The sequence below is a fragment of the Ovis aries genome, chromosome 6 (assembly GCF_016772045.2).
Source record: "Ovis aries strain OAR_USU_Benz2616 breed Rambouillet chromosome 6, ARS-UI_Ramb_v3.0, whole genome shotgun sequence".
NCBI lineage: Eukaryota > Metazoa > Chordata > Mammalia > Artiodactyla > Bovidae > Ovis > Ovis aries.
The window spans coordinates 114,845,387-114,864,514 of record NC_056059.1 but is presented as its reverse complement, the minus strand read 5'-3'; the positions used below and the strand labels follow the sequence as shown (position 1 = coordinate 114,864,514).

The 19,128-nt window shown below is 57.1% G+C and overlaps 1 protein-coding gene across 2 annotated transcripts in view; it reads left to right on the top strand.

Moving 5' to 3' along the window:
• The window catches only part of AFAP1 (actin filament associated protein 1), a 150,234-nt gene extending 135,839 nt beyond the window's left edge, over positions 1–14,395 (top strand). For both annotated transcript variants that reach the window (XM_027971240.2, XM_027971241.2), the window contains 4 exons: positions 4,098–4,262; positions 5,913–6,103; positions 7,357–7,521; positions 9,505–14,395. In XM_027971240.2, coding sequence (XP_027827041.1) covers positions 4,098–4,262; positions 5,913–6,103; positions 7,357–7,521; positions 9,505–9,531 — 548 coding nt within the window. In that variant the 3' untranslated portion in view covers positions 9,532–14,395. The remainder of the gene's footprint in view (positions 1–4,097; positions 4,263–5,912; positions 6,104–7,356; positions 7,522–9,504) is intronic.
• The last annotated feature ends 4,733 nt before the right edge of the window (positions 14,396–19,128 follow it).

The following is a 19,128-nucleotide window of genomic DNA, read 5'->3' as shown; positions in this document are numbered from 1 at the left end:
CGCAGACTTGCTCATGCGTGTTTGCCCTTGAGGTAGTTCTGGGTTCGGGAGGTGGTGCTGCTGTGAGGGACCCTGGTCGGTGGGTTGGACTCCTCTGTCTGTGTCTCCGGTCTACCGAGTGAGCTGCTTGGGTTGAGTCTCATAAGCTGTCTGAGCTCACTCTCTGTGTGTGGGAGGCATAGACGTGGTCAGCTGGGGCCTCTGGCTGAAACAGCTGGGGTAGTGCGTGTCCCTCAGACTGCGGGATTCTTTCAGGGTCTGTGAGGAGCCCTGCTCCCCCCACCCCACCGTGCTCTCTGTCCTGCCGTGTCGTCCCCCCGGCACCCACCCCGGATCGGGGAGGTGGCATGGTCCATCCCACTGTGCGAGTGTAGACGCAGGCTCAGGGAGTTGATGAGGCTCCCCGTGGTCTCCCCGAACCCATGCGTGGACCGGGTTTCCAGGCTGCAGATCCGGCAGGGGCCAGACTGAGTGGAAGAGCCCGCCTGTGCCCAGCGTCCGTCGTGATCCACAGACGCATGCCTCCGGGGGCTCGGTCAGCGGACGCATTTGTATTTGCTTCAGCCTCGGCTGTATTGGATCGCTCTTCAGCCAGCCAGTCGGGCAGGGGCTGCAGATGGAAGACCAGGCAGTGGGCACCCGGGATTCTGTCCCCGAGGGTCCTGCAGGCAGACGCTGCTCCAGACAGGCCTCAGAGCGCGGGCTCTCAGCGGGCCCGGGAGTGCCTCGCTGAGTGTGGGCCTGTCGGGGAAGTTTCCCCGGGAGGAAGGTGGGAGTTAGGAGCTCAGTCTGACACGACCACCTGGAAAGCTGGGCTGACACGTTCTGAGCTGGGCTCAGCGTAGCTGCCCCCAGGTAGTAGCCCCAACTCGGGTGACTCGGCACCTGGCTGCCGACCACGCTGAGTGCCGGCGGCTTGATTTCAGACTCAGCACGCGGCAGTGAGATGGCGCTTCGTCCATGGCCTCGGGTGTGCACGGGCCCGCTGTCGTTCCGGGGCGCTCGTGGTGCCTGCCCTGGGGAAGCACGGGCCTCCTGTACATCAGCTCCCCGGCTCTGCCCTTCTCAGACACGGTCTCACTCCCCCGTTGGGCCTCATTGTTGTCCCTTGTTTAAAGTGCTCTTTCTAACCTCGTTTTTCGGGCAGACCTTATTTCCCTCACGAAGTCAGGTGTACTTACGCTTTTTGGCCCACCTGGGGAGAGGCAGGTGGGGGACAGAGTAGTGTGTCTGTAGTCCCCTGTGCTGTAGAGCCCGGGCCGCAGGAAATCTGCCTCCTCCACCTCTCAGCACCCGCTCCTGTTCTGTTTCCCAGACAGTTGCTCTCCTTATCTCATGAGGCCTTCGGTGGGGAGTCCTTGCTACCTTTGGTGGCAACCAGTGATGAAAGAGGAGAAATTGCGGTGTGTTTTTGCCGCGCTCAGCCTGTTGCGTTGCATCCCGGATGGCGTTTATTTCACGGGGACTGAATGATGCAGGGGGCGGTCTGCGACTGCACACAGCTTTGTCAGGAAGCAGCTTAGATCGGAGTGAGCGGCCGCATTTGGACTGCACGCTGTTTGTAGAATACGCGGTATCCACCCCCACCCCCACCCCCCGAGAGCAGTGCTTTTCTTTCAAGCCTTTTTAGGATTTTCCTTTTTGACATGGGCCATTTTAAAAGTCTATGTTGAGTTTCTTACAATATTGCTTCTGTTTTATGTTGTGGTTTTCTGATCCTGAGACACGTGGGATCTTTGCTCCCCAAACAGGGATTGAAGGGCCCGCCTACACTGGAAGGGGAAGCCTTGAGCCCTGGGCCGCCAGGGGAGTCCCTTACGTTTCAGGTGGTTGATTTGGTCATTCTCATGCTGCGATCCTTTTAATATCACCCTTTGGGGCGGGAAGGTGTTTGTGGGTTTTTAGTGAGGGGAAGATTGAGCCAAGATTGACGGCTGTGCGCCTGCTTCTGTAAATGCAGTTTCACGCGGTCACCATGGTTTGCCTTGTAAGAACTGGTGAATGCTGGGTTTAGGAGAGGCGCTAGCAGTGGCTGGAAAGGGCTCACCGTTGCCTGGGAGGGTGGACAGTGCTCTGGGGGCTCCCTTACCGCTGACTGGGATGAGAGCTGCCTGGGGGTGTCCACCACGGCCCAGGCGTCACGTTGTCCTGTCAGAGGGAGGGGTTTAGCACAGGCGTCGATTTTTTTTTTTTTTTTTTTTTTTAACGCACAAGGTAGGCTTTAGCACTTCTGCTTTACGGGGGCTGAAGCTGAGGCTCCAGGAGGTCAGTTGCTGGCCCACAGTCGTGGCCTCTTGCCCGGTCCACTGCCTTTATTACTGACTGTGGCACCCCTTCCTCCCCCACAGCTTCTCCCCAGAAGTCATTTCCAGTCTAGTGACAGTGTCAGGCATGCAGATAAACCACTGTGGTATCTCGTGGGATGTGAGCGCCCAAGGCCGGGGGTGCGGGAGGCCTTGAGTCGTGTCAGGTGTGAGCGGTCAGCTGCGGGGGCGTCGGGAGACCATGGGAGCTACAGAATTGTTCCATTGCTCAGTCATGTTCCACTCTGCGACCCCATGGACTGCAGCACACCAGGCTTCCCTGTCCTTCACTGTCTCCCGGAGCCTGCTCAAACCCATGTCCATCGAGTCAGTGATGCCATCCAACCATCTCATCATCTGCCGTCCCCTTCTCCTCCTGCCCTCAGTCTTTCCCAGCATCGGGGTCTTTTCCAGTGCGTCAGCTCTTCGCACCAGGTGGCCAAAGTATTGGAGTTTCAGCTTCAACATCAGTCCTTCCAATGAATATTCAGGACTGATCTCCTTTAGGATGGACTGGTTTGATTTCCTTGCTGTGCAAGGGACTCTCAAGTGTCTTCTCACAGAATTGTGAGCCTTGATTATTCTGGTAAGGCCAGCCTAATTAGAGGATAAGAGCACAGGCTCGGGGTTCAGCACGATATTAGCTGGTGGTGTGGTGTTGGCCAAGCCTTCCCACTGTCCTTAAGGCTAGTTTCCTCTCTGCTCGGTTATCTGCTCTCGGTGTTCAATGACCCGTTTACCTAGCGCTTGTTCTGTGCTTGCTCAGAGTTCCGACGAGTGTTCATTCACCCTCCTAACAGCCCCGTGAGGGCGCCCCTGGAGGCTCAGCGGTGAAGAAGCCACCTTACAAGGCAGGAGACACGGGAGGCTCGGATTCCATCCCTGGGTCGGGAAGATCCCCGGAGGAGGAAATGTCACCCCCACTCCAGTATTCTTGCCTGGAAATTCCCATGGACGCAAGGAGCCTGGTGGGCTCCAGTCCACGGGGTCGCAGAGTCAGACATGACTGAGGGACTATAAACAGCAACCACCACCCTGTGAACTGCCCGCTCTCGCTCCCCCCATCGCGCAGGTGAGGAAACGGAGGCACAGGGCGAGGCAGGGCCTTGTTGGGGGCCACACAGCACGGGTGGCAGGTTGGGACCCCCACCCAGGCAGCCAGGCTCCAGACGCGGCTCTGCGTGCCCCTTCGCCTTCTCACGTGCCCACGCACCCAGCAAATTCCTGTTACCATCTCTGTCCACACCAGGGGCCAGCCCTGCCACCCCAGAGGGGGCATAGGTGCCATCAGAGTCAGTAGAAGAGTCAACAGCACCGTTGTAGGGGTCAGACGTGACGGCGCGAGGCCCGCGTGCATCAGGAGAGTATCTCTGGCGCCGAGAGACCCCTCTTCTCAGATAGCAGAATGTCTTGTTCACTCTCGATCTTACTGAAGAGTATATGTGGAATCCTGTCTCGATGGGAGGAGTTAAAGAAATTTTCTAATATCCTTTTATATTTTTTTGCCTCTTCATACTGTCCCTGGGGTCGCAAAGAGTCGGACATGACTGAGCGATTTTGAACTGAACATTCTGTTTTCATCTCTGAAATTTGTTTCAAAGAATATCGGATCATCGGAACCAGTTACTTTTCTGTTTGGTTCAAACTTGTCCTGTTCTTTTTCCTTGTTGGATTAGCAAAATGACTCGCTTTGAATTCATTGTATGGCGCTGGAGGACTAAACAGGCTTTATGAATTGGCCCATCATCTGCTTGGTTAAACCTAATTTCCTACCGATGCTTTCTATTTTGAAAGATGCCGACCAGTACAAATATGGCAAGAACCGGGTGGAGGCAGATGCCAAGCGGCTGCAGGCCAAAGAGGAGGAGCTGCTGAAGAGGCGGGAGGGCCTGCGAGACAGGCTGGCCCAGCTGCGGAAGGAGAGGAAGGGGCTGAGGGCAGCCATCGAAGTGAACACCGGTATGCGGGGGCCCCCTTCCGCGGAGCCAGCGCCTCCGCCCAGGGTCTGACCCTCACCAGGCTCTCGTCCTTCCACGCGGTGCTTCTCGCAGTTTGGAAGCCTTGCTGGAAGCCTGGGGCAGGGGCCACAGTGTGGAGTAAGGACCAGGCCCCTACTGGGGCCTGGGTGGGTGCCGGGAGCTGTCCCATCCTCGGGTGCTGACGGCCGAGTTGTCGGGGGCATGAGCCCCAGGGCTCCAGAGCTCTGGTCCCTGGCTGTGACGGGGCTCTCAGCGGGAGGACACGTCGTCCGCAGAAGCCTAGGTGGGAGGCTCCCCCGTGGGGCTGGAAGGAGCCCCCTGTTCCCTGCAGAGGGATCAGCAGGAGCAGGGTGGTGGCGGACTCGTGGATGGGATCTGGGAAGAGCCCAGGGGGACAGAAGCAACCCCGGGGGGTCAGGGGGGAGGAGGGCACCCCAGTGCGGACTGCAGCCCGTCTGTCTCTAGGTCAGGCCTGTCGTCAGGCCTCCTCCCCCGGGAAGCTGGGCGAGCAGTGCCAGGCTCTGGGGTGGGCCCTGCAAAAACGTCAGTCTGCTCTGCTCAGGGCTGAGTCTGATCCTGGTGCGAGGATGACGCTGTCGACTGTGATCCTTTGGCCTCGGGTTGGGGGTGGGGGTGAGGAGGAGGGACGCAGAGACCAGGGCAGTTTGGAAGGAAAGCCCCTGCTTTCCATCGGCGTCTGTGCCAGAGGAGCTGGCAGATGTGCAGCAGTTAGCCGGCAGCTCCAGCCATCCCTGACTTTGTGCCTACGTGATTTTTTAAGAAGGAAAGCACTTTCAGAGCTTAAAGGATGGGAGGCCGGTGTGTGCCAGTCTGAGACAGCCTGTAGGAGGGGCAGGAGGTGGTATCTCCTGTGAGACGCCCCCACCCCGACCCCGGGACAGGGAAAGGGATCAGAGGCTCAGGCAGAGACCTGAACAGGAGCCCCCAGGTCAGCAGGATGGGAAGAGAGTCCTTCCCTCTGTGTTTCCAGTTTGCAGGTTAGTGAAGATGCAGACAGATTAGACCAGCTTCAGGCCTGGAAGAAGAGAACCCTCGTGTGCTGCCAGGCACCAGGCTGGGGCCATGCCCATCAGTCAGTTAATCCTTGGGATCAGTTTCCTTATCTGTGCAATGGGCACATTTATCTGCCCTCCTGTGTCACCACGACACATTTCAAATAACATAAATAAAGCAAATGCGCTATATTCTATGGAGATGTGAGCTGAATTAGCAAATAAGATGACTCAAGAGTAGAAAAAAATGAGAACAGAAAAATATTCAGGCGTTTCAAGTCAGTGGCACCTTTGGGAGCCACCTAGTTCAAATTCCTCAGTTTTAAAATGAGGGTGTTGAGGTCCAGGCCCCAAATTCCTGCCATTTGTGAGAATCAGGGTCTTCTGCTTCCCAGTCCATATTCTCCCAGCTACACAAAGGAGGGCATTTGGGAAGGGACCCTGCTCCTTTCAGGAACTGCTGGATTGGAGTTTGGTGGGAAAAACTCTAGTTGGGTGGGGAGCAAGACCCCCAGGGTTGGGCTGAGCACCTCGCAGGGGGTCCCCAAATGTCCGTCCTCGAATGCTTGGAAGTGTTTGCCTTCAGCTGGAGCAGTAGTGTTCCTCTGGGACTCCAGGCAGGAAGACCCAGGTGGTCCTGGAAGAGAAGCTGAAGAAGCTGGAGGAGGAGTGTAAGCAGAAGGAGACAGAGCGCGTCAACCTGGAGCTGGAGCTGACAGAGGTCAAGGAGAGCCTCAAGAAGGCGCTGGCCGGCGGCATCACCCTCGGGCTGGCCATCGAGCCCCGCTCAGGGACGTCCAGCCCGCAGGTACAGCCCGCCTGCTCCCCGGGAGAGGGGCCAGGCACGCTCTCCCAGGTCGCGACCCATCCCCATCCCCCAGCACCAGCCTCACCAAGACACAGCTCACGTGTCCGCCTGAAACGCGCTCTTGGCCGTGTTTCAAGGTCACGGACCCTGAATTTTTTCTTCTCTGTCTCACTGAACTGTTTTTCAAAGGTGGTGGAAACCCCAAGTTGTTTCCTTCCTTTTGGCAAAATCTGGGTATAATATTGGGTTGGTCAGGTTCTTTCCATCTGATGTCGTGTCTCTGGGCACCGATCGCTGCTCTCGGTGTCTGGAGTGACCCCACGTTCTGGGACCCTCCCTTCTTCTTGAGGGTCTCCCCCTCAGCCCCCTCTTGCCAGCTCTCCTTCCCTGTGCCCTACCTCGGGTCTGCTCCTGTCTCTGGAGTCCCCTCCTGGGACCCCAGAGCTGCCATCTGCCCGTGTGCGGCTCTCAGCCTCATCCCCACCCTGACCACAGCCTGGGAACAGCGGCTGCCACGAGGCACACCTGTCCTGGGGGAGGGCACGGGCTGCCCCTGTCGGGGTCCAGCTCGGCTTCCCGGGGGGTAGATGGAGCAGCTCCCTCCTCCCCACCCCCACCCCACCCCTACCCCTCAGCCAGAGTGGCCTTTGAAGGCATTTCCAAGTGAAGCAAAATGTGGAGAAGCTGGCTGCAGCCTCTAGGGGGGTTCTCAGCCACCCCTAGGAATGGTCACTGAAGCACTGTCCTCCTAAAACGACATTCTGTATGCTCTAACCAGTGTCTTCCATCACACGTTACGCAGTGAGCACAGGGCAGTCAGTCCTCGAGACCTCGTTTGGGGAAGGACAGCAAATTACAGGAGCAGCTTGCAATCTCACTGGGGACTGGGCGACTGCAGGTTCGCTCCGCTCCATCTCAGGACTTGCTCTGACCCATGGAGACCGGGCTGTAAGTGGTCAGGCATCCTCCAGATTGGTCTGTGGCCACTACCAGGAGCCACACCCCACAGCTCCAGCATCCGTCCTTCTAATACATGTTAAGGGGTGGTTTCCTTTAGGATGGACTGCACTGAGCTCGCAGTCCCCAGAGACTCTCGAGTCTTCTCCAGCACCACCGCACAGAAGCACCAATTCTTCGGTTATCATTTCTGCCTATTTCCCAAGCCCGCTTTCTTCATTAAACATTTCCCTCATGGAAAATACTGCTGACCTGGAACCCACGCCTCACCCAGTGCCTCCTCTTTCTGTTAACAGTCTCCAGTTTTCAGGCATCGGACTCTGGAGAACTCACCCATGTCCAGCTGTGAGACCAGCGATGCAGAGGGCCCGCTGCCCGTGAACAGTGCGGCCATCCTGAAGAAGAGCCGGCCGGCCCCTGGCAACTCGCCCTGCCGCGGCCACGTGCTGCGGAAAGCCAAGGTGAGTGCCCTCCCTGCCCGCTGGGGGAGCCGCAGCGCTGAAGGGGAGCAGGCATCCTGGGGGGGTGGCAACCCCAGCGCCGCTGCAGGCAGGAGGGGGGCACTTCAGCGCCGAGTCTGTTGGGGATGGTGGGGGGCTGAGGAGCCAGCATGGCCTCCTGATTCGGTTGTGCCGCTGCCGTATGTTAGATACTGTGCCACGAGTATCTTCCCAGTTCTCTTCTAAAGTCAGACCCTCCTTCAGGAAGCCGTCCTTTCAGAGTCAGAAACGGCCAAGGCCTGGTCTCTAGGCCCGCACCATCTGTTGTCAGGAAAGCCTGCAGCTCTGGTTCTGCCTCCTGGCCTCTTCTGACTTGTGTCTTCACTGATGAAGCAGAGATTGGCCAGGTGACCAATGGGATCCTTAAGACAGAAAAAAAAGTCAAGGCGTGCTCTTCTCCAACCCCTCCCCGGCCTCCCCCCACCTCACCCCATAAACCTGTGCCCGAGGGGCCATCCCGTCATGCCTTTCAGCCGTTCGCTGGCACTGCCCACTGAAAAGTTTTGATGCCAAACTTAGAATCTCAGAAAATTAAACAACAACAAAAAAGCTATAGATTATCAAAGTAGGCAGTTCTGGGTGGCGTAGCTGACAGTGTGTGCTGCGGAAGATCCTACTTGGTCCAGTCGCCCTACTTCGTCCGGGTGAGCTTCATTGTCCTGATGAACGTGGAGGCCGGCCGCCCTCCCCTCTCTCCCTCCTGTTGTCAGGAAAGCCTGCAGCTCTGGTTCTGCCCGTCTGTGCTGCCGTCGCCTTTGTTCTCTGGCGGTTTTGGAGCCCCGTGCAGATCGGCTGGGGAGATACAGTTTTTCTGGAAAGTGGGTCTGGTGTTTGATGAGAGCCAGTGTTGAGCGCTGGCCGCAGGCTGCCCTGGTCACGGGTGGGTCCGTGACGGTGGCGGTTATAAACAGCACCCGCACTGTCTGCCTTCGTGGCGCGTGCGTTTGACCGAGCCTGTGTGTGTGGGTAAATCTGGAGAAAAGAGCGATTGTGCGCCATTGGTCACTTTGCTTCAGTTCAGTTCAGTTCAGCCGCTCAGTCATGTCCAACTCTGTGACCCCATGGACTGCAGCAGGCCAGGCTTCCCTGTCCATCACCAACTCCCAGAGCTCACTCAAGCTCATGTCCATCGAGTGGGTGATGCCATCCAACCGTCTCATCCTCTGTCATCCCTTCTCCTCCTGCCTTCCACCTTTCCTTAGCATCCGTTAAGTATTCTTAGTTTGCATAGGAATATGTTTTGCCTGAGAGATATTTAGAATCGAGCTGTCCCATAAAGTCCCCCTAATTATCTGCAGAAGGGAAATGCGATAAAAATATTCCCAGCGTATTAACCCCTGGAAGGCCCCATCTCGCAGGCCTGCTCTTGCCATGCAGAGGCGCGTGCTCTGCGCGTTCCCCTCACGATAAATGTAAACTGTGATTTTGGCTGCGGCAGACGCACAGCTGGCCACTCAGACCAGCCCAGGGCCTCCCTGACGGAATGGGGTTGAGCGGGGTTTTCCCAGGACTCCCGAGCGTAGTGGCAGGGGAGCCGTGGCTGGAGGAAAGGGGTGGTGGCCCGGCCCGGCCTCCGGGAGCGTCCATCCCCCTGTGAGTGCGTCGCACATGTGGCCTCTGCTCCCGCGGTCGCCTTTCTTTCTGGGACTCCTCGGACTCATCCTGGGTTCTCATCGAGAGCCGTCATCCCAGGCAGTGTTCCTAGGGTAATACCCGACTCCCGAAGAGGGCTGCTCTGAGTGTGAGAGGGTGTGCCCCTGAGAGCCGGGGAGTGGCGGGTCGCCCGTCACGGGGCTTCCCAGTGTGAGGAGGGCCGACGTCCAGTTCTGGGCAGCCGCGTCCTCCCCGTCTGGGCACCAGCGCGTGCGGGAGGCGGCCTGGCCTGCCCCGGCCCCGGGCGTGCCCTGTGGACCTGCACATGCCCCCTCTCCCCTCGCTTGGCAGGAGTGGGAGCTGAAGAACGGGACATAGAGCCAGAGGACGCCCGGCCCCCGCAGCGCCGAGTGACCGCCCCGCGACTGCGCTCAGGCGCCAGGACCCAGGCCCGCCGCGCATACCCTCTCTACTGTATAATGGTTCCCTTTAAAGAGATTTACTTGTAACGCTTTGGCTTCCAACTTCATTTGTGAAAAGACAGCCAAGGGCAGAAGGTGGGGAGCCTCCCCGCTCCGGCAGATGAAGAAGCCACAGCTTCCCGCCCAGGTAGACGGCGGCTTCCACCCGTCCCCGCCCCTCCAGACCGAAGCTCCGCAGGGACCTCGACGCGGACACGCTCTGCACGCTGGGCAAAGCGTGGGCCTCTGGCTGCCCGCTGCTCGGTCGGGCGCCCTGGGGACACCCCCCACCCCCCCACTGCCCCACGAGTCTCACCAGCGCCTCCCACATGCCTGGTAAAGTCACCACAGAGCTATGCTGTGAAGCAGTTTGTCTGTTTTTACAAACCTTTTATGAACAGATGATTTTGTCACCAGGACACTTTTTAGACCTTAAGGAAACGTCCTTTCTGCGTCCTGGGTTGCACCTAGCGCCCAGGGCTTGCCAGAGCCTCTGGGCCGTATTTTATGAGTGATCTGCCCCGCTTTGGAAGGGCGGCAGAGGGTTAGGGTGCTTCACGTCGTGTGCGTCCTTTCCTGCTTTTTCTAGCGTCCACGCCCCCTGCGGCCCCCTCAGAGCTGGCGGGTGGTCTCAGAGCCCTGGGCGGCCTTGGGGTGATGGACACACTCGTTCCCCAGGGGCCTGGCTGCCAGGCAGGGCCTCTTGCAGCATCACTGTCTGCCTCCTGTGGGATGTTTCTGGAGCCTGAGATGTGATAGGGACAGGCCCATCCACAGGCTGAGGTCATCTGGGTCTGAGGACCAGGCCAGCCCTCCCGTTTGCAGAGGGACCTCTCAGGAATACTCCTTGTGGGAAGCGTGGCCACTGCCCAGCACAGCCATCAGTCACCCCGGAGGCCCCTGCATGCTGACCGAAGGACCAGTCACACGCGTGCACGGGCTCTCTGCCCCCCGCCGCCGGAGCGGGCCTGACATCCACTGCCCCACGGGTGTTTGTCGTCAGATACAGGAGCAGGAGGCGAGCGGGCAGCGTCCTGTGACCATGTCCTGGTGCTCACGTTTTCTGCAGGCCACGCTGGCCAGTGTTGCTGTCGGCAGCAGGGTCAGCGTGGCCCCTGAGGCCAGCACGGACCCTGGCTGGCTTTACCGACCAGAGCAGGGCAATGGTTTGGTGCCTAGGAATTTCGCAGCAGAACCGGAAGCTGTTTACCTGGACCATGTGAAGTCTCAGTCGTGTCTGACTCTTTGCGATCCCTTGGACTGTAACCTACCAGGCTTCTCTATCCATGGGACTTTACAGGCAAGAGTACTGGAGTGGGTTGTCATTTCCTTCTCCAGGGGATCTTCCCGACCCAGGGTTTGAACCCGGGTCTCTCGCCTTGCGGGCAGACTCTTTACCATCTGAGCCATCAGGGAAGCCTGTTTACCCGGAGCCCACCTGAAAAGCCTGGATTTCTCGCAAAGCCGGCTGTCTGGTCTGCGAGCTGCCACCTGGCTCCCAACGCTCAGGTTCATCCTCCGTAGTTGATACAGCGGGTGGGGGCGCGTCTCGCCCATACCTGTGGCCCCGACCCCAGGAAATCCAGGCAGGAAGTGCGGAGCCCATCTCCCCGGCGCTGCTCCCCCTGTTCTCCCATCCACACAGGAGGCTGGACCACATGGCGTCATATGAAGCTGAGTTCCCATAAACTGTGAGCCACTATAGATTCCGGCTGCCTTGCGGTCAAGTGAGCGTTCTCCATCATGGCTGTCCGGCTCCTCTGATTGGTAGCCGGCTTTGTCCAAGAGGACGGTCAGGCTCCAATCCTTACTGAGAAGGGAGAAGGTGATCTTATCCTGGCGTAGGTGGGCGGAGTCAACCAGCCGTGGGCCGGTTGGCAGCAGTCGCCGCGACCATCTCTGTGGGTGGCACCCGAGGACAGCGGTTGGTACCAGAGGCAGGATTTGGGCCCTGGTCTTCAGACTCCTGGTGTATGTATTTCCTGCCTAAAAAAACCCACGTTTTTAAATTCACTTTCACAACCATAAGCCTTTTAAAGAGAACGGAGGATTCAACCCTGTCTCGTTCCCTGCAGCCACGTAAAACGGGCGCCATGGGGGTCAAAGCCGCCAGCGTCAGGCTGTGTGATGTCATGCGTTTCCCTCGACATCTTAGATTCGATCAGAAAGTTAAGGCATTTGCTTCAAAATAAGTTATTTATTTGTATATGTTCAGTAAGTATAGTTTTTAATTTATATCTGTACATATTAGACACACCGTGGACATCCTGTCAGAATCCTGGCAGTGACAGCGATCTCTGTAGCCCACCTGAAACGCGCCCCAGGGGGCTGCCCCCTCGCCCCGGGGGAGACCAGGAGGCAGCGGTGACCGAGCCAGCTCGCGGGAGAGGCAGCCGGCCTGGACCCTTGCTCCGGGGTGCAGGCCCCCATCCCCTGGGAGCAGCGGGTCCTTGGGCCACGTCCCCATCCCTCCGACAGACGGTCGTGATCACAGGGTGCTGGCCAAATAGGATCCTGACCGAAATGAGGTGAACGTGGTGGCTGGACCAGAGCCCTGGCATGAGATGGTCACCTCCCCGGGGTCTCGAGGTCCTTCCCTTAGGACGGGGTGACTGTCAGCCTCTCAGGCTTGTGTTCCTGGCTCTGTTTTGGCAAGGGTTCATCCACTTTGAAAATCCCCTCATTTTCACATTTTTATGAAGTGAAGTGAAAGTCGCTCAGTCGTGTCTGACTCTTTGCGACCCCATGGACTATACAGTCCGTAGGATTCTCCAGGCCAGAATCCTGGAGTGGGTAGCCTTTCCCTTCTCCAGGGGATCTTAACCCAGGGATGGAACCCAGGTCTCCCATATTGCAGGCGGATTCTTTACCAGCTGAGCCACCAGGGAAGCCCAAGGATACTGGAGTGGGTAGCCTACACTACATTTTTATAGTTTTTTTCATTCATTCACCAACCTTTTGCACAGACATAGAGGGCACACCACGTCACCCTCGACGTGGGCTCAGGAAGGGGAGAGGACTGCCCCTCCCAGGCCACCGAGAGCTGAGCAGGGCCAGTCTGGGGGTCCGAGGAGCCAGCAGCGCCCCCGCCTCCCGACAGCTGTCTGTGGGAGCCTGCCAGGGCCGGGGTGCCTGCACGCGCATCTCCCCAGGCTCTTCTACTAGGGACTGTGTAGAACCAGTCGTGGCCCCTCGGTTCACACACCTTGGCTTTGTCCAGCTGGACCGTCCCCTTGTCTACTTCCCTGGTCCCTCAGCTAGTTTGGGGCGTTTTCGTGAAAACCCAGGATGACCCTGATGGGCTGGAGACGTGCCAACTTGGAAAAATCTGTCGCAGAAAGTGAAAGGCGTGCGTCCTGGCCCTGGAGGCCGGCCCCCAGCGAAGGGTTCAGGCTGCTGTTCACTGAGACAGACTGCTGGGTTTGCATTTCCCAGGGGAGAGCGCAGGGCTGAAACTGGTCTGGGCCTGAGGGTTGTGGGCAGAACGCTGTTGTTTGCGGCCCCAGCCTTTCTTTCCCGAAGAATAAGTGTCAGCGCCCTCTTTGGAAGGAAATGTAAACTTTGCCCACGGGCAGCCTTCTCTGATTATTCACCAGCGTCTGTCCTAGGACTGGAGCCTTCGCGGCCTGGCCCGGGGCGGGCACTCGGGCAGGGCCTTCCCTGAGTGCCTGTGTCTCAGCTGGGCCGCTCCTCCCAGCGACGCCTCCTCTAGGAGCCAGCAGGACGCCCGGGCGTCTCCACCTCCACTCAGCAACACTTCAGTATTAAACTGTTGCCTTCCTCTTTTTTTTTCTAAATTAAGGTTTTTAATGGAAAAATAATAATTTCAGACCATGGCATAGTTTTAAAGAGGGTATTTTGTTGTTCTTGTCCTTACTGTCTTATCATTATCCCCATGATGGACTGGGTTGATACTGTGAAATAAACTAGAAATAAATTAACATTTTCATGCCCCTCCCCAACACACACACACACACACACATACTACACACGGCTCAGCAATCCCAGAAAAAGAAGCAGCCTCTTGGTGGGCCCCGAGCCCTAGCAGGACTGTCTGTCCTGTGTCCTTGGTGAAGACGAGAGAGCTTCATGCACAGGGAATGTTGGCCTCACGTGCACCCCATCTTTTGTGAAATAACCCAGTTATGTCCTTCCAGATAAACCCAGCTTGACAGCAGACAGGCATCACCAGGTGCTTCTCTTTGTTGCCACGGAAGAAACTCTCCAGATGGAATCATCAGATCATAGTTCTTAGGGACCAGAGGTGTTTTTAATAAGATAATCTTTGATTTCTTTTTTTCTTAAAAGAAAGGAAACACTAACTTTAAACTTTAACATCAACTTTTAAATTATACGTGTTCAGCGTTAATTGACCATGGCTGTGAGTTGTAAAATGTTTTCATATTAAGAATGTAATTATTTCCTTATTGTATTTTTTAAAAGCAAAAGTCATATTTAAAATTCTCTTTGAAACAGGCAAGAAACGGGAAAGGTTTTTTTAATTAAATATGTTGGCAGTGTCCATTTTAAATAACTGTAAATATATTTTCACTGTTTCACCATGTATTTAATTCATAAAGTAAAAAAAGAAAAATTTATCAGAAGAGACTCACATTGGAAATACTCATTTTCAGTCCATTTGCCCGATTTTGTAATAGCTTCACTTGACTTTTCTGCTTTGCTATGGATTTTCTACAGTTTTACACGGTGTAGCCCACAGACTGGCGCCCTCGGGCGTGCCATCGTTGTGTATTGCTAATAAACTCGACTCTCTCAATCCAGCCTCTGTGTCTTGACTGACTTGGTTTGTGGGCAGATGGGAAGGACTGTCCAGTGGATGGAGTTTTACCAACAAGGCATTTTGCTTCCTGGGGCTTCCCTGGTGCCTCGGACGGTAAAGAAACTGCCTGCAATGCAGGAGACCCAGGTTCTATCCCTGGGTCGGGAAGATCCCCTGAAGAAGGAAATGGCAACTCACTCCAGTATTCTTGCCTGGAGAATCCTCACGGACAGAGGAGCCTGGTGGGCTACAGTTCATGGGGTTGCAAAGAGTTGGACACGACTGAATAAGACTAACACTTTCGTTTTGCTGGCCGGGTTGAGATGGGGTATAAGGAGGGGTCAAGGTGGAGCACGTGTTTTGTTTCTTTGGCAAAAATCTTTCATGAAAGAAGCATGGTCCTTTTAGTAGCTTTTAGCCTGAGGACCTAAATATTTGGATCAGGGAGCATTTGTGTCCCTTCTCAGTGCCGCTCTGTGCCCGGCGCTGCAAACAGGGCCGATGGGAAGTGACTGTTCTCAAGGCGCCTGCTCCAGCCAGGGAGACAGTCATGTCCACAGTGTGAAGTATGCCAGAACCGCAGGAGAAGGAGCAGCTGCCTTTGAGGTCACTGCCTTTGGTGGTGGGGTTTGCAGGGCTTCCCTGTGGCTCAGCTGGTAAAGATTCCGCCTGCAATGTGGGAGACCTGGGTTCGATCCCTGGGTTGGGAAGATCCCCTGGAGAAGGGAAAGGCTACCCACTCCAGTTTTCTGGCCTGGAGAATTCCATGGACTGTATATAGTCCATGGGGTCTCAAAGAGTTGGACACGACTGAGTGACTTTCACTTTTGCAGGGTGGGTATTTGAGCTGGGTCACGGTGTTTAAATAGTTCAGCAGGGGGAGAGGGGCACCACAGGAGACCGGGGTGGCGGGTGAGAGCAGGTCCAGAGAGCGGGCGGGATCAGGCCGTGGGCCTCCTGTCTGCAGATGGGGGTTGGGCGGGGCCTCTGTGGACAGCATCCAAGCCTTTTGGTGGAGTGGGGGGATGACCAGGTTTCTGGTTTTAGAAAGACCACTGCCAGGGGGAGGGTGGGCGTGTGTGGCGCACTGGCCTCAGGGCCAGGAGCAGAAAGGCCACTGCTGGTGCACAGCCCACTGAGGGCTGATGGAATGCAGACAGAGGAGCCCCGAGGGGCTGGCCAACCTGCCGCCTGACATGGAACCTGGGGGAACAGAGCTTGGCCAGAGCGGCAAGAATAGGGTGTCGGCTTGGGCTCTGCAGGACGCCTGGGTCACCGAGGAGGGGTGGCCTGTGTCTCTGTGTGAGTCGGGTACCCAAGCCATCACCCACCAGGACCAACCCTCCAGGACTTTTTTTTTTTTAGCCAGGCCATGCAGCATACAGGATCCTAGTTCCCCGACCAGGGATTGAACCCACACCCCTGCATTAGAAGTGTGGCATCTAAACCACTGGACCACCAGTGAAGTCCCTGGACCCCCCTTTCAGAGGTCAAGGATCAGGTGACCCTGGGGGGGCCTCCTTCACCTCCACTTTCCCCTCCCTGGGGCTGGTCTGGGTGTTGGTTGGTCATGCCCCTGATAATGAGGGCCCTTCCTTTGCTAGAAGGAAGCAACTGCCCTGAGTCAGGTAAGCTCGCTTCTCCAGGCCCCCGTAAACAACAGGAAGATGATGGTCCACGTGCTCTCAGCTGGCCTCTGCCCTCCAAGCCATCCGCCAGGGCAGTGCTCTGCCCACCGCTTGCTGTCCAACAGCGGGTGGTTCTGCTTGGTGAGGGGCCCGGTTAAGCTTCATTAGAACCGACTTTAATTGATGCTTTTTCCTCTGGCTTGCACATGGGCCATGTCCTGGCAGGCTTGCAAATGAGAAGGAAATGCCTCTTTCATTTCTTTTAAAACTCAGCAAAAGGGACCCCAGAGTTCTTGGTTTTGCTTTCTACAACCAACGGAGACAAACCTGGGGATAGTTATACCTCCAGCTATAACTCTGGGAGCAGGTGACACGAAGCCCTGATCAGCATAAATCAGAAGCCCGGCTCTTTAAGGGGAGGCAGGGAAAACGTGAGCTGCTGTCTGTGACCCAGGAACTTTTATGATGGGGACTTCATCAATTTTACGATGCTCTTAAAAATGACTATCTTTTCAGGGACCAGTTAGCCAGAAACCAGAGCAGGAGGCACAGTAGGGATGATGAAGCGGGTCAGGTAGACTCACCTCCAGGCCTGGGGGGCCGGTCCTGGACACTGAGAAGTCAGTGTGGCCTGGGACAGCCCGCACGCCCAGGGGTGGAGGGCAGGGCATTGGAGGTCTCCTTGTTCTGAGGCTCTGACAGCTGGGGCCTCGCTGACCCTGGAGGCACGGCCCTTCCCAGGACCGCTCTCCACAAACCCCGCTTTCACTTGTGAAGCGAGCCAGCCAGAGTCCACACCCCAGCCACCTCCTCTCTAGGTTCATACGCTCCGGGACCACTGTCCGCTGACCTCATCGCTGTTGGGCCGGGTGCCGCCCTGGTCCTGGAGTCTGCCAAATTACTCGGGCCAGCCCAGCCCCTTTCCTTCCTGTGAAAACTGCAGTCAATGAAGGCTCGTGTCCTCATCGGCCCCTGCCTCTGCCTCCTGACGGCCCCGGGTGCTTCCCTGCGGGGCCTGGCCCGGCCTGATGGGGTGCTGCCTTATGGGGAACGGGGACTGTGACAGACCAACCTCCTGACCCGCCCCGCAGCCCCCATACTGGGCAATGATAAAACCCATGGTTTGAACAGCCCAGTCTGTGGGAAAGGCGCGCTGGGTATCGTGTGCTGGGAGACGACCCGACCGTGAGACGGCCTTCAGCATCCGTAAGACTCTCGTTGACGGAAATCCTTTCCTCTGTGTGTTCTCTTTCCAGCAGGATAAACACTGTCATTTACTTCAACTGATCATGCGTTCACTTCCTCATTCAGGGACGGTTTACTGAAACCCCTATGGCGCCTGGGGCCCTGGAGACGCAGAACTCTATAACGTAACTGTCAGCACCGGCCCCTCACTGCAGCCAGTGATGGGCGTGTGTGTGACCCGGGCGACCTCGCTAATAAACACGTAATTATAAGTCTGAGATGCCACGAAGACACACCCACCCTGCCCCGTCTTCTGGTGGTGACAGGCACCAGCCCTCCGTGGGAGGCACCAAGGACCCATCCCCACCTCTCTGCATCAGGGGACCCTGGGGTCCCTGGGGACACTCCCACACCAACCCTGGGAGGATGGGGGTTTACGGCCCAGGGGGTGTTTCTTGAAAAGCTCTGTGTTGGCCGCTAAGAACGGGAGCCATCTCCCCCGAACCTGGGCCGGATGAAGGCAACTCTGGAGGAGGAGAGCCCAGGAGATGTTCAGTGTGGCTCGCTGATCCCGGTGTCCCTAGGTTCGGGGTCACGGACATGCCACTCAGTTCTCAAGCTGACCTCTGTGGATCAAGCCATAAACACACGCTGGGCCTGGTGGTTCAAGACTGACTTGAGTCACCGCGACAGTGGGGAGCGTTGCTGCCACCTCCCAGGTCTAGACAGTCACACACCCGGAGCCCCCAGAGCCCAGGGAGCTTGCAGCCGTGACACCTGATGCCAAGCTGGGCCTGTAAGGGGCTTCGCCCCCAACCTCCCCACGGGTGCGACGCAGCACGCAGGCAGAGGCTGTGCTGGGGATGGGTGGGGAGGCTGCACACTCTCGGGGTGGTGGATGCTGGCTCCCACCCCAGGCAGGTTCCTGGGGATCCCCAGTGCCATGGAGGCCCCCCTGCCAGAACTGGGGTTCGGGGGTTGAGATGTTTGGTGGAGCTTCGGCCTCTGCCTGGGTCAGAGGGTTTCAGCTGTGATCCTTCCCCTGGTTCCTGACAGTGCTGGGGATACCGTCCGGGGCCACAGGAAGCATCTCCTCCTGGTTTCCAGACCCAGTGGTTCCCAGGGCAGGGACCCCCCCCCCAGCGCCCCCCCCCCACACACACACACAGACTCCATCAAAAGTCCTCTTCCTCCTAAAACAGTAAACAAAGCAATCTTAGGGCCCCAGAGGAACTGCAGGCTGTCCGGCCATCCGGGACCTGGGAGTCGCGGGGCAGGGACTCCGCCCACAGCCCCGCCCAGTTCTCCGGAGTTTTCCCACCTGAGAGCCGGCGGTGAGCACCCTGCCGCTGCCCGTGCCGCTGCACCACTTCCTGTGAAACACGCATGGCTTCCAAGCTGTTCAAAAGCAGAGCTGTCACTTTGTCAACAAAGGTCCATCTAGTCAAGGCTATGGTTTTTCCAGTGGTCATGTATGGATGTGAGAGTTGGACTATAAAGAAAGCTGAGCGCCGAAGAATTGATGCCTTTGAACTGTGGTGTTAGAGAAGACTCTTGAGAGTCCCTTGGACTGCAAGGAGATCCAACCAGTCCATCCTAAAGGGAATCTGTCCTGAATATTCATTAGAAGGACTGATGTTGAAGCTGAAGCTCCAGTACTTTGGCCACCTGATTCGAAGAGCCAACTCACTGGAAAAGACCCTGATGCTGGGAAAGATTGAGGGCAGGAGAAGAAGGGGATGACAGAGGATGAGCAGGTTGGATGGCATCACCGATTCAGGAAGATAGTGAAGGGCAAGGAGGCCTGGTGTGCTGCAGTTCATATGGTCACAAAGAGTTGGACACCTTCATGGTGGTTAGGAGTCTGCCTGCAATGCAGGAGACCTGGGTTCTATCCCTGGGTTGGGAAGACCCCCTGGAG